The sequence below is a fragment of the Phycodurus eques genome, chromosome 19, assembly GCF_024500275.1.
Source record: "Phycodurus eques isolate BA_2022a chromosome 19, UOR_Pequ_1.1, whole genome shotgun sequence".
Classification (NCBI taxonomy): Eukaryota; Metazoa; Chordata; class Actinopteri; order Syngnathiformes; family Syngnathidae; genus Phycodurus; species Phycodurus eques.
The window spans coordinates 7,778,897-7,791,437 of record NC_084543.1 but is presented as its reverse complement, the minus strand read 5'-3'; the positions used below and the strand labels follow the sequence as shown (position 1 = coordinate 7,791,437).

Here is a 12,541-nt window from a genome sequence, read left to right as displayed (position 1 = left end):
AGGCGGCGTTTAGCAGGACCTGACCAAAATGATGGGTTTGGACAGCACTGCAGCAACACATTCAACCCACCAAACGCTCTTTAGGATGTGACCATTTCTTACTGTACATACGAGCTCACGCGTGATGGCTCTATTTCGATGTATACGCTCAGAAATGCACTTTTTGGTTGTTCCGAGCATATTTGATCGAGTTCAACGCAATTCTGAAGACAGGATTATTCTTTTTATGCCTCAGGTTATAGTTTTCACTCATGTACTTGTGTGTGTGCGCACTTTTTATTTGTATTTTTTCAAAAGGGCTCCCACTCTTGGCATATCCGTGTTTTCCCACATTTCCCATCGTTGTTTGTTTACTTTAGAAACCTTGACATTTAGTCACAGCAATGCACGCAGCTACGTGTTTTTGTGTCTATTTGCAATCTTGCAATTCTATCTGTGAGTTTGCCACCACCCCCCCCCCCCACCCCCCATTTAATGGCAATATTTAAATATTGATCCACGTATGAATCAAAGTGAGGAATTAAATATTTCAATACCATATTTCTTATGACCTGTGGCTGCTAATAAGAAGTGTTTCTTGCGGATTTGCGCAACGTTATGCCATTTAGTATGCGGCTGATCATATAGATCTGTGAGAATGAAATATTGTCAAACGAAAACTGGAAATAATAAATGTCCGATGCATGATCAGAACCGTCTAATATTTCATTTAACGGCTATTTTCAAATGGTTTCGTTTGTGGAGTCATGCTGAAATGATGGTATAAAAATTGAAACCGGTATACGATTGGCTATTAATACTTGTCATTTGGAATATTTTCAACGATTCATAATAACAAAAATACAAATAAGTTCGCAGGATATAAATACAGTCGTGTATTTATTTGATCCGCCTTTTACTCAGTATAAATGAAGTCATGTGTGACGGTGAATTCGAATTTGTCGCTCAGTTTGGATGCAAATATTCAATTCAAATCTTTTTCAAGCAAACCTTCTCAACGGGGGGATTCAATGGGAATAGAAGAAGGAAATCTTTTAATGAATCTTTTTTTTTTTTTTTTTTTTAATGGCTATTTGAACAACGATTCTGTCAATCAGCGCATGACACGACGAACATGAGTGAGTGTGTTGCTGTTGTATAAAATTGTGGAAGGAGGTCGCTATGTGCGTGCGTGCGTGCGTGCGTGCGGGTGCAGAGCGGCGCATCTTAGCGCATGTTAATGAGCTTCGCGCGGCTCCAGTGACAGTTTGCGGCTGAAGGCCAATCAGAAGGAGAGCTGAGAGCTTGCAAAGACAGAAGACAAGCAGTGTGTTGAAGTTGTGCACGCAGGAGGTGTTTGACGAGCCTTGTCAGCTGGGAAGAAGGATTTTTTTTAAATATATAATAAACTTCGCTTTTATTGGATTTTTTTTGGAGGGAGCCTCCAGCGGCTGTGGACGCGCACACTTGGAACTTGTCGCCATTTCTGTGTTGATTTTGCCCAGGTAGAACTCATGAAAGCATCTTCTTCCCGGTGCGGACGCTCCGATGATGTCTATGGCTCTCATGCCTGACACTCTCAATGGCCCCGACCCGTCCAAATCGGCCTTTCTCGAGTTTGGTCACGGCCATCCGGCTCACCAGCAGCGCTCCCCAGCGAGGCTCCCGGCTCACATTTACCCCGTGCACGGCTTCCACGCTGCCGGCCATTCGCAGCACGACGGCTCCTTCCCCGCCGGCGCGTCGTCTTATGGCCGCTCTTTGGGCTACGCCTACCCCGGCGCCTCGAATCCGCACCCCCCGTCTGCTTACATGCACTACCAGCACAACAACAACAACAACAACAACAACAACAACAGCAGCAGCTGCAGCAGCACTTTGAGCCTGCACGGCCGATCGGAGCACGCAGGTACGCACGTACAGGCTCCACAAATTTGCGCTCATCCAAATGATGGAAAACTGCTCATTTTTTAAATATATATATGTATAAATTATTTATGTTAGTAAGCACATTCAGTCACCATACCTGACAAGGCCCGTATATCAACATTGAATGGTTTATACAGTAGCCAGGCTGTCAAACCCATTCGTCCAAACTGTACAATATAAAAAAATAAATACAAAATAAAGTTCTAGTACAAAACTCGTATATAGGAGCTCTGTTTTGGGTTCTATTTAGCGCCGATTCTTAGTGGTTCTTCATGGAACCGAGCATTATTCAATGATATAGCACCGGCATCGTACGCATCTTGGGTTAGGGTTCTAAAGAACCAGGAATGAAGTCCCAAAGGACCCCAGCCTCCTACAATGGTGCTATATAGAACCGATGAAGCACCTTCAGTTTTTTTTTTAGACTGTAGTTCTAGATCGGATTTTTAACAATGAGTATGAAATAAGAAGTCATGGTAAATATAGTGGCAAGCAAATATTTTAGGGGAAATTGGTGTCCGAGAGATTTGGTTTAAAAAAAAAATTAAATAAAGAAAAATGGAATGAAAGACAAAAAAATTGCAATTTAGGTCAAGCTACAAAAACGATAACAAATCCGTCCAAAAAACCCAAAAATGAAGCGCTGATTTGTTCCAGTGGGCCACAAATAATTGATGTCATGGGCCGAACCTTGCCCCTGGGCCTTGAGTTTGATACCCATGTTTTACAGCAAAGGCATCTTTAGCCAAAAACCTTTTTCACCGTAATTCACAGAAAACACAGGAACTCCTTCGTGCATATTTCTATTAACTTTTGGGAACCTTTCTTATTATGCCCAGTAATGCCTCACACTTGCATCGTCCCTTTTTGCACTACATCCGTCCAAATGGTGACATTGAAGGAATTTCTTCCCAGATCACCACAAGTCCCCCGCGCTGGAGAACAGGGACGCGCGTTTGAATGGCAAAGGGAAGAAGATCCGGAAGCCCCGCACCATCTACTCCAGTCTGCAGCTGCAGGCTCTGCACCAGCGCTTCCAGCAGACCCAGTACCTGGCCCTCCCGGAGCGCGCCGACCTGGCGGCCAAACTGGGACTCACCCAGACGCAGGTGGGTGCCCGTCGCCGTACATTCACAATCTTAAATTTTTTTTTAAAAATAAATCAATAAACTTCGAATTGACGATTGGGGGAAAAAAATTAAAAAAATTAAAAACTGTACTCACCTGTCGAGTCAAAATACGTCTGGAGTTCGTGTGTGTGTGTGTGTGGGGGGGGGGGGCATAAACATAATTGTTGTGTTTTGTAATTGCAGTTTATAACGCCTGACTCATTTACCACTCTAATTTGAGACTACAAGTTCAAAATAAATACAAAAATAAATACAAAAATAGTTAATACATGACACTTAAGATCCGGTGGTTTTGTTTCCAGGTGTGATAATTAGACGCAGTTCAATTACATGTTGCTACTTGAAAGGTTTTTTTTTGTTTTTTTTTACGGGGGGATGTATTGAACATTAAGTTTGATCACGTGTAAGAACGTTGAAGGCTATAAATCTTCTCATTAAGACAGTTCTTTCTCTCTTCCCCCCCCCCCCAATAAATCTCACTCTCGCTGCACCGATTTCAACCTCCAAAATCTCGAAGTAATCCTCATTTTTCAAATAATAATGCTAATGATCATCACAATGATGACAATAACAATTTAGCGACGTTTTTGACACCAGCAGATGCGCCGAGAGCTGTTTCTAATATTTTGACTTTCCCAAGGTGTGTACAGTTCTAGACCACTGCCACGAGCACACGAAAATATTTGATATTGTTAAATAAGTACCTTTCTAACGGTGCCAATCACAAATAGGACACCATTATTATCCTTAAGAATATTTGGATTGGACTTTTAATGTTGTATGGGGCACCGTTTTGAAGGTGTACCTAATGTTATGGCCGTTTTATGTGCTTTAGTTTCCCAACCTTTCCCATTCGATGATATGTGGGAGCGGAAAAGCATTTAATGGCTCTGCCTGGCTGTGACAATATGTCGCTGGCATAGATCGATCAACAAAGAAAGATCATTCGTGGTGAATGATCATTTTCTTACCAACGAAGTGAAATTGGATCGTTTCCCACAGCGCCTCTCATGCGCACTCACTGATTTAGTCCACCAATAAAATAATGACGACCACCTGCGGGGAGATCTGAAGCTGATTGGACTTTGTCTTTTTTTTCTTTTTCTATTTTCTTTTTTTTTATCTCCTCCTTGCAGGTGAAAATCTGGTTTCAGAACAAGCGCTCCAAGTACAAAAAGGTCATGAGGCACGGGAGCGGACAGGAGGGGGAACACCTGAGCAGCACCAGCTCGGCCTCCCCCTGCTCACCTCACGGGATGCCCCAACTTTGGGACGTGTCCGCGGCCAACAAAGCGGGGGGGCCGGTGTACCCCAACAATTACATGAACACTTTGGGCCACTGGTACCCCAACCAGCATCCCCACCAGGACGGCACGTCCAGGCATCCGATGATGTGAGCGGATTGTCTACCGCGGGCCCAATGAACTCCGCAGCAATGAATTTATTCACCAAGTCGTGTGCTTTCTGGCTGGATTATCCGCTAATTGTGCGCGTCATTTGACGGGACATTTATTGTCAAAAGGCACTGAAGAGGACCTTTAGTGTGTGCGCAATGTCTGGATAAATGCAATTTTTTTTGCACGTTCTGTGCATGATTATTACCAGAGACATTTTCCATTGCAAGACAAAACGGTCTCTGAGTATTAAGCCAACAAACACATGTTGGATGAGCCTTGTTGTGACTTTCTAATTATTGCAGAGGTGGCTCCATTAAATGCGCAAAATGTTGCTTCTTCGTCGCGAGTGCAAGCGCGCATTCGAACGAAACAGTGCAACAAATCCGTGTGAGCTGCAAATAATAATAAAAAAAAAAAAAAACACTGTCTGTGTTTTGAATTGAACACATAAAGATTGGTTAACTGCCGCTATGACTTTTGATGATGCCCCCTATTACTAAAGAAACTGTATTGGATGCTACCTTTTTTATATCATAAAAGTTAAATTCAATTAAAAATAACAGTTGAAGGGAAAAAAAGAAGCTTTGTGCTTTTACGTACAATACGATCAGGTTTAGACTATTCTATTTTATTTATGTCTATATCACAATAATTATATTAGAAATGGGCAGCACAATTTTATTGGAAAACAGCAGTTTAAAAAGACCTTTTTTCAACTTCATTTTCCATCAATTTCATTTTGAATGAGCACCTGAAACTCCGCAACCTCATCCGTGTTAAAATGTGATTTCCCCACAATCAACCGTGGAGGTTTGGCTCAAATAATTTCAGATAAAGTATGTAATTGTGTCCATTCCAAACACATTGTCTAAATCCCTTCAAAAGATATAATACGGCATTTTTGTTTAAAGTCACCCCCCCCCCCCCCCCCCACACACACACTTTTCAATCGTCACAGTACTTTCTGCCTATTACGATTAAAAAAAATAAAAATGATATAACCAATAAAATATGTCTGCCCCACTGCTGTTTCGCCACAAAAATACAGGACAGTACCTCACTTCGCTTTGTTGATTGACTGCATTTAAACCCAAATTTCTTCACGGCTGAATCCTCACCTTGTTTGGAGCTCATTTGTGTCTTATTTGCGTCAAGCCAGGAGAGAAAGAGCTGAAGAAGTCACTTAAGCAGCCCCCCCAAATTTCACCCTTTTACAATCCCCTTTATATTTGCACTGCAATATGCGAGGCCTTTCGTCATTGATGCCGATTACCCGCCTTGTTGAGCATTGTGACTGGACGTCTGGGAAAATTATCGGCAATTTCACATCTCCAGATTAGAATAATAGCTTGTGGAGTTGGACGGGTGAATCTTTCAAACACGACCAATTATCGTGCAGGCATAGTGAAGGGGGACGGTCAAAAAGCTTTGCGTAAGAAGGGTTCTAAATAAAGCAGTGGACAGTAGATACAAGGTCTGTTGGGTTTTGATTGTGCATTGGCAATAAAAGGCCAAATATCGTCCAGAATGCCAGTGGCGAAGCAGGCCACTGGGGGTGATTATCATTAATTGCAGTGATGTGACACGTGACGCAGTTTTGGTTTCCTCTCTAGCGAGTCCTGACTTCACTTCCACGAGACACGATGCTCCATTCTCCCGACATTCAAAGGGTGAATCGAGTTTGGCAGGCGTCAGGCTCGCAAGCGAGGCGCACACAATCGCACTATTGTGTTTACATCCTTGCAGATGACATTATGTTGACTTATACTCACTCTCTGGAGACTTCCCCCAAACCATAATCACTACTTTGCATCCCCAACTCAAGTCTTCACCCTCAAATGTAATGATTTATGAGGTAGAGACTCACTCTTTGTTCCCAGAAGGATTGCATTGGAGTCACTGTGATGTGGATCAGCGTACTGTATTCTGAGCAATTCATATGTTTTCCAACAAAAAAAAAAAATCAAACTATAGCTAATGTGCAGGCATTCAATACATCAGTGTTGATGTAACACACTGCAGGAAAAAAAATGCCCAAAACTTACAATTTAAAATAACAAAAGTATTTCATAAAACATACTAATCTGCTCCAGCATTATCACCATGTGCTCAGGCTGAGATCCCATGACAAGATTTATGTGGAACAAAAGGTTTCCATTTTTACTTAACGGTATGGTTTGCGGTCATTGTTGCTGTCATCATGGAATTATTACTGCTGTTGATACGGCTGTTGTTGTGCCCATTGTTCTCTCGTCCCCCCCCCCACAGCTGCTCAATGTCTTTTATCCTGTCTATCCTACCAACCCCCCCCCCCCGCAATATCGCCCCTCTGTCGCTCTACTCTGTCTCTTCATCTCAGACCACCCAGCCGAGGCAGACGGTCTCCCTACTGAGCTTGAGTTCTCTTTGAGATTTCTTGGTCGCCAAGTGCTTGCTGATGTGACGTTCAGGTGGTTTTCTTAATGTATGAGGAGTGTGGTTCTTGATCTCAATTTGTAAAATGCTTTGAGATTACCTCTATTGTGAATTGGCGCTTTCCATGTAAAATTGACTTGACACAGAAGGGCATTTCTAATATTTTGATTTAAATACATGTTCCTCATGATACAGTGCAGTTTTTTAAATTATTCCTTTGTTGAGAACAGTTTCTCATTTACAATGCCGACCTGGAGGCAATTTAAGGTTCAGTGTCTTGCCCAAGGACACTTGGACAGCAGACTGTTAGAGCCGGGATTCAAACAGCGGACCCTTCGGTTAGTCGACGACCCACTTTTACAACATACCCACAGCTTCCCCGAAGTTCCACACCAATGCAAACCACAATAATGAACAAACTGTGAAACGAGGTCAAAGGTTCCATGCCAGGCAAGATTTTTGTGCAAGTTTGTTTTTGTATTTTTCCATAGCGTTATGAGGAAGGCGTGTTATTTTTCAAGTCACATATTGTATGAAATCCTATCTTGGGCAAGTCCCCACAATATGAGGAAACGCGGTAAACAAACACACAATGCAGCCCTATGGGGGGCACAAACCAGTGCAAACTGTAGGCCGGTCGTAAGCCCGGATAAATGCAGAGGGTTGCGTCATGAAGGGCATCTGGCTTAAAACTTTGCCAAACAAATATGAGCGTTCATCCAAAGAATTCCATAGCGGATCGGTCGTGGCCCGGGTTAACAACGTCTGCCACCGGCGCCGTCAAGCTGCAGGGCGGCGGTGGAAATTCTGCGACTGTGGGTCGAAGTCGAGGAAGAAGACAAGGTGGAAAGCGGGTTCTTCGGCAGAAAGAGGAAAGTACAGAGACTAGAACTGAATGTGGGGACTTTGAATGTTGGGACAATGACAGGAAAATCTCGGGAGTTGGTTGACATGATGATTAGGAGAAAGGTTGACATATTGTATGTCCAGGAGACCAGGTGGAAAGGCATTAAGGCTAGAAGTTTAGACGAAGGGTTTAAATTATTTTACAATGGTGTAGATGGGAAGAGAAATGGAGTCGGGGTTATTTTAAAAGAAGAGTTGGCTAAGAATGTCTTGGAGGTGAGAAGTGTATCAGATCGAGTGATGAGAATGAAACTTGAAATTGAGGGTGTTATGTATAATGTGATTAGTGGCTATGCCCCACAGGTAGGATGTGACCTAGAGGTGAAAGAGAAATTCTGGAAGGAGCTCGACAAAGTAGTTCTGAGCATCCCAGACGGAGAGAGAGCCGTGATTGGTGCAGATTGTAATGGACATGTTAGTGAAGGAAATAGGGGTGATGAAGAAGTGATGGGTAAGTACGGCATCCGGGAAAGGAACTTGGAGGGACAGATGGTGGTAGACTTTGCAAAAAGGATGCAAATGGCTGTAGTAAACACTTTTTTTCCAGAAGAGGCAGGAACATAGGGTGACCTACAAGAGCGGAGGTAGAAGCACGCAGGTGGATTACATCTTGTGCAGACAATGTAATCTGAAGGAGGTTACCGATTGTAAGGTAGTGGTAGGGGAGAGTGTGGCTAGACAGCATAGGATGGTGGTGTGTAAGATGACTCTGGTGGTGGGGAGGAAGATAAAGGCAGAGCAGAGAACCATGTGGTGGAAGCTGAGACAGGAGGAGTGTTGTGCAGCTTTTCGGGAAGAGGTGAGACAGGGCTCTCGTGGACAGGAGGAGCTTCCAGAAGACTGGACCACTGCAGCCAAGGTGATCAGAGAGGCAGGAAGGAGAGTATTTGGTGTATCTTCTGGCAGGAAAGGAGAGAAGGAGATTTGGTGGTGGAACCTCACAGTACAGGAAATCATACAAGGAAAAATGTTAGCTAAGAAGAAGTGGGACACTGAGAGGACTGAGGAGAGGCGAAAGGAATATATTGAGATGCGACGTAGGGCAAAGGTAGACATGGCAAAGGCCAAACAAGAGGCATATGATGACATGTATGCCAGGTTGGACAATAAAGAAGGAGAAAAGGGATCTATACAGGTTGGCCAGACAGGGGGATAGAGATGGGAAGGATGTGCAGCAGGTTAGGGTGCTTAAGGATAGAGATGGAAATATGGTGACTGGTGCCAATAGTGTGCTAGATAGATGGAAAGAATACTTTGATGAGTTGATGAATGAGGAAAATGAGAGAGAAGGGAGAGTGGAAGAGGCAAGTGACCAGGAAGTGGCAATGATTAGTAAGGGGGAAGTTAGAAAGGCATTAAAGAGGATGAAAAATGAAAGATTAAAAAAAAAAAGGCAGTTGGTCCTGATGACATTCCTGTGGAGGTATGGAAGCATCTAGGAGAGGTGGCTGTGGAGCTTGTGACCAGCTTGTTTAATAGAATCCTAGCGCGTGAGAAGATGCCTGAGGAATGGAGGAAAAGTGTGCTGGTGCCCATTTTTAAGAACAAGGGTGATGTGCAGACCTGTGGGAACTATAGCGGAATAAAGTTGATGAGCCACACAATGAAGTTATGGGAATGAGTAGTGGAGGCTAGACTCGGGACAGAAGTGAGTATTTGTGAGCAACAGTATGGTTTCATGCCTAGAAAGAGTACCACAGATGCGTTATTTGCCTTGAGGATGTTGATGTAAAAGTACAGAGAAGGTCAGAAGGAGCTACGTTGTGTCTTTGTAGATCGAGAGAAAGCCTATGACAGAGTACCCAGAGAGGAACTGTGGTACTGCATGCGGAAGTCTGGAGTGGCAGAGAAGTATGTTAGAATAATACAGGACAGGTACGAGGGCAGCAGAACAGCGGTGAGGTGTGCTGTAGGTGTGACAGACGAATTTAAGGTGGAGGTGGGACTGCATCAGGGATCAGCCCTGAGCACCTTCCTGTTTGCAGTGGTGATGGATAGGCTGACAGATGAGGTTAGACCTGGAATCCCCGTGGACCAGTGATGTTTGCAGATGACATTGTGATCTGCAGAGAAAAGGCAGGGATCAGGTGGAGGAACAGTTAGAAAGATGGAGGCATGCACTGGGAAACAGAAGAATGAAGTAATGAAATACTTGGGTTCAACCGTCCAAAGCAACGGTGAGTGTGGTCAGGAAGTGAAGAAACTGGTCCAAGCAGGTTGGAACGGGTGGAGGAAGGTGTCAGGTGTGTTATGTGACAGAAGAGTCTCTGCTGGGATGAAGGGCAACGTTTATAAAACAGCGGTGAGGCCAGCCATGATGTACGAATTAGAGACAGTGGCACTGAAGAGACAACAGGAAGCAGAGCTGGAGGTGGCGGAAATGAAGATGTTGAGGTTCGCTCTCGGAGTGACCAGGTTGGATAAAATTTAGAAATTAGAAATGAGCTCATCAGAGGGACAGCCAAGGTTCGATGTTTTGGAGACAAAGTTAGAGAGAGCAGACTTCGCTGGTTTGGACACGTCCAGAGGAGAAATAGTGAGTATATTGGTAGGAGGATGATGAGGATGGAGCTGGCAGGAAAGAGAGCTAGAGGAAGACCAAAGAGAAGGTTGATGGATGTCGTGAGGGAAGACATGAGGGCAGTTGGTGTTCGAGAGGAGGAGGCAGGAGATAGGCTTACATGGGAAAGGATGACGCGCTGTGATGACCCCTAAAGGGACAAGCCCAAAGGAAAAGAAGAAGAAGCGGTAAACAAACACACACATCATTACTCTACAGACTTGGAGCCTGGGCACCATATCAGAATCAGAATCAGAATCAGAATCATCTTTATTTGCCAAGTATGTCCAAAACACACAAGGAATTTGTCTCCGGTAGTTGGAGCCGCTCTAGTACAACAAACAGTCAATTTACAGAACACTTTGGGGACATAAAGACATTGACAAAAAAAAAATAAATATGGACATAATATAGCAAGAATTACACACTCGTTAATCTTTATCATGTCTTTAATATATGTGCTGCTAGTAGGCAAGCGGTTAGCAAATCCTGTCTCGCATTTCTGAGGTTGAGGGTTCGAATCTGACGCCTGTCTTCGTGTGTGGAGCTGCATGTTTTCACCGCGCTTGCGTGATGTTTGTTTCCAAAGTCCTCTGGCAAACCAGGAGCCAGGTGAGGTGACTGGGTCATCTGTTTGGGGTTCTTCGTGGACGCCTCCCTGGTGAGGTGTTCCGGACACGTCTCACAGGTAGGAGGCCCTGGGGAAGAACCAGGACACGCTGGAGAGACGTTCACTTGGCTGGGCTAAGAAAGTCTCGGATGAAGTGGTTACGGGAACTCTGCTTAGGTTGCTGTGGTGAGGAGAAGCGGTATAGGAGATTGAAGATCATGGTCAAGTCGTACTATAGACGTGGAATTGACCAGCTGAGCTCAGGCCCAGCAGAGTCAGCCAAAGTTCACAAATCCACAGCTGTCCCGTCCTTGCCAATATCTTTCATTTATGTTTACAGCAAACGGGACCATATGAGTGAGCCCCATGCAGCCGAGGCTCGGTCCAGACCCGGTCTGCGTGTCGGACAGCTGCTGGAAGTCTTTCTATCGTCGAAGAGCTCTCGACCTCCACCTTAACCCGCGTTGTTGACCCCCAGAGACGAGCGCTGACACCATCCTGTTGACTGCTGAACGAGGTAAAGGCCTCACTGGGACCTCAGCACCACTTCGGTTTGGAGCCATGTTATGTTTTTTTTTTTTTTTTTTTTCGCCATGCGGGATCACATTCGAGTTCAATAGTTCACCTCCGTTGGCTGCGTCCACTTGTTCATTTTTAGCGATAACACACACTCACGCGCGTTTGTCTTCACCACAAATGGTTCCCCCGATGAAGGGCGGCCAAGGACCACACATGGCGGCCCGGTTGTGACTTTCACCTCAGGGAGATCACATGACCTCTGGATGAGAACGCACTGATACCAAAGTACAAATCCCAATTCACATCTGCTAGCTAAAGCAACGCACCAACATAACAACTGATGGTGAATTTCGGTGTGGTGATGTGGGAAAATGTGTCTGAAGTCATGAGCGATTACTGCTTGGAGTACAATCAATACAACTCTCATTTGGCCAAATGAAATATTAAGTTCTCAGGGCAACATTTAAAAATCATCCAATAATAATAAAAAAAATAATAACTGAAAGCAAACAAGCTATTTCTTTTTGAATGTAATCAGAATCATATTTTTGCTCCCTTGCTTATTCTTCATTGCAGCATTTTGTTTTCAACTTAATGGGACAATAAAACAGAGGATATGAATAAAAAGAAATATTCCTGACATTCTAGCTGTGATAAAAAAGTTGATTTGTTTAATTTTAATTTTCTTTTTTAAGAAATAGACATTCCTGAGTAAGATTTATTTTTCTTTTCAATAAGGATATTTGTAATGCACGTTATATATATAATACAGTGTGTTTTCATGGAAATTTTCTTTGCCGACCACAAACATTTGAATGGTATAAGTTTTAAATAAGATGAATACATGTATATCACAATTATATTTCTATTGCAATGTATGTTATAACATAATAAATGTGTTTACATATTCACCGAAGTGAAGAAGCGTGAATTCAGAGCAAGCTGACAATGAGCCAAATAAAGTCAAACACTAAATATTAACTCGCTGTGTACTGTATAACCTGTTTATAATCTCGTGTAATACATTTTCACATAATGCTAAAAATATTTTTGTTTTCTACTTTTACCAACTGCAATCATCTACACATCTAGGATG

General features: G+C 43.5%; 1 protein-coding gene across 1 annotated transcript; it reads left to right on the top strand.

Annotated features, from left to right (window-relative positions):
- Positions 1-796: 796 nt before the first annotated feature.
- dlx4b (distal-less homeobox 4b) lies at positions 797-4,998 on the top strand. The gene is made up of 3 exons (XM_061705969.1): positions 797-1,888; positions 2,824-3,017; positions 4,175-4,998. The coding sequence occupies exons 1-3, from the start codon at positions 1,528-1,530 to the stop codon at positions 4,433-4,435; spliced, it is 816 nt and encodes a 271-aa protein (XP_061561953.1). The 5' UTR covers positions 797-1,527; the 3' UTR covers positions 4,436-4,998.
- The last annotated feature ends 7,543 nt before the right edge of the window (positions 4,999-12,541 follow it).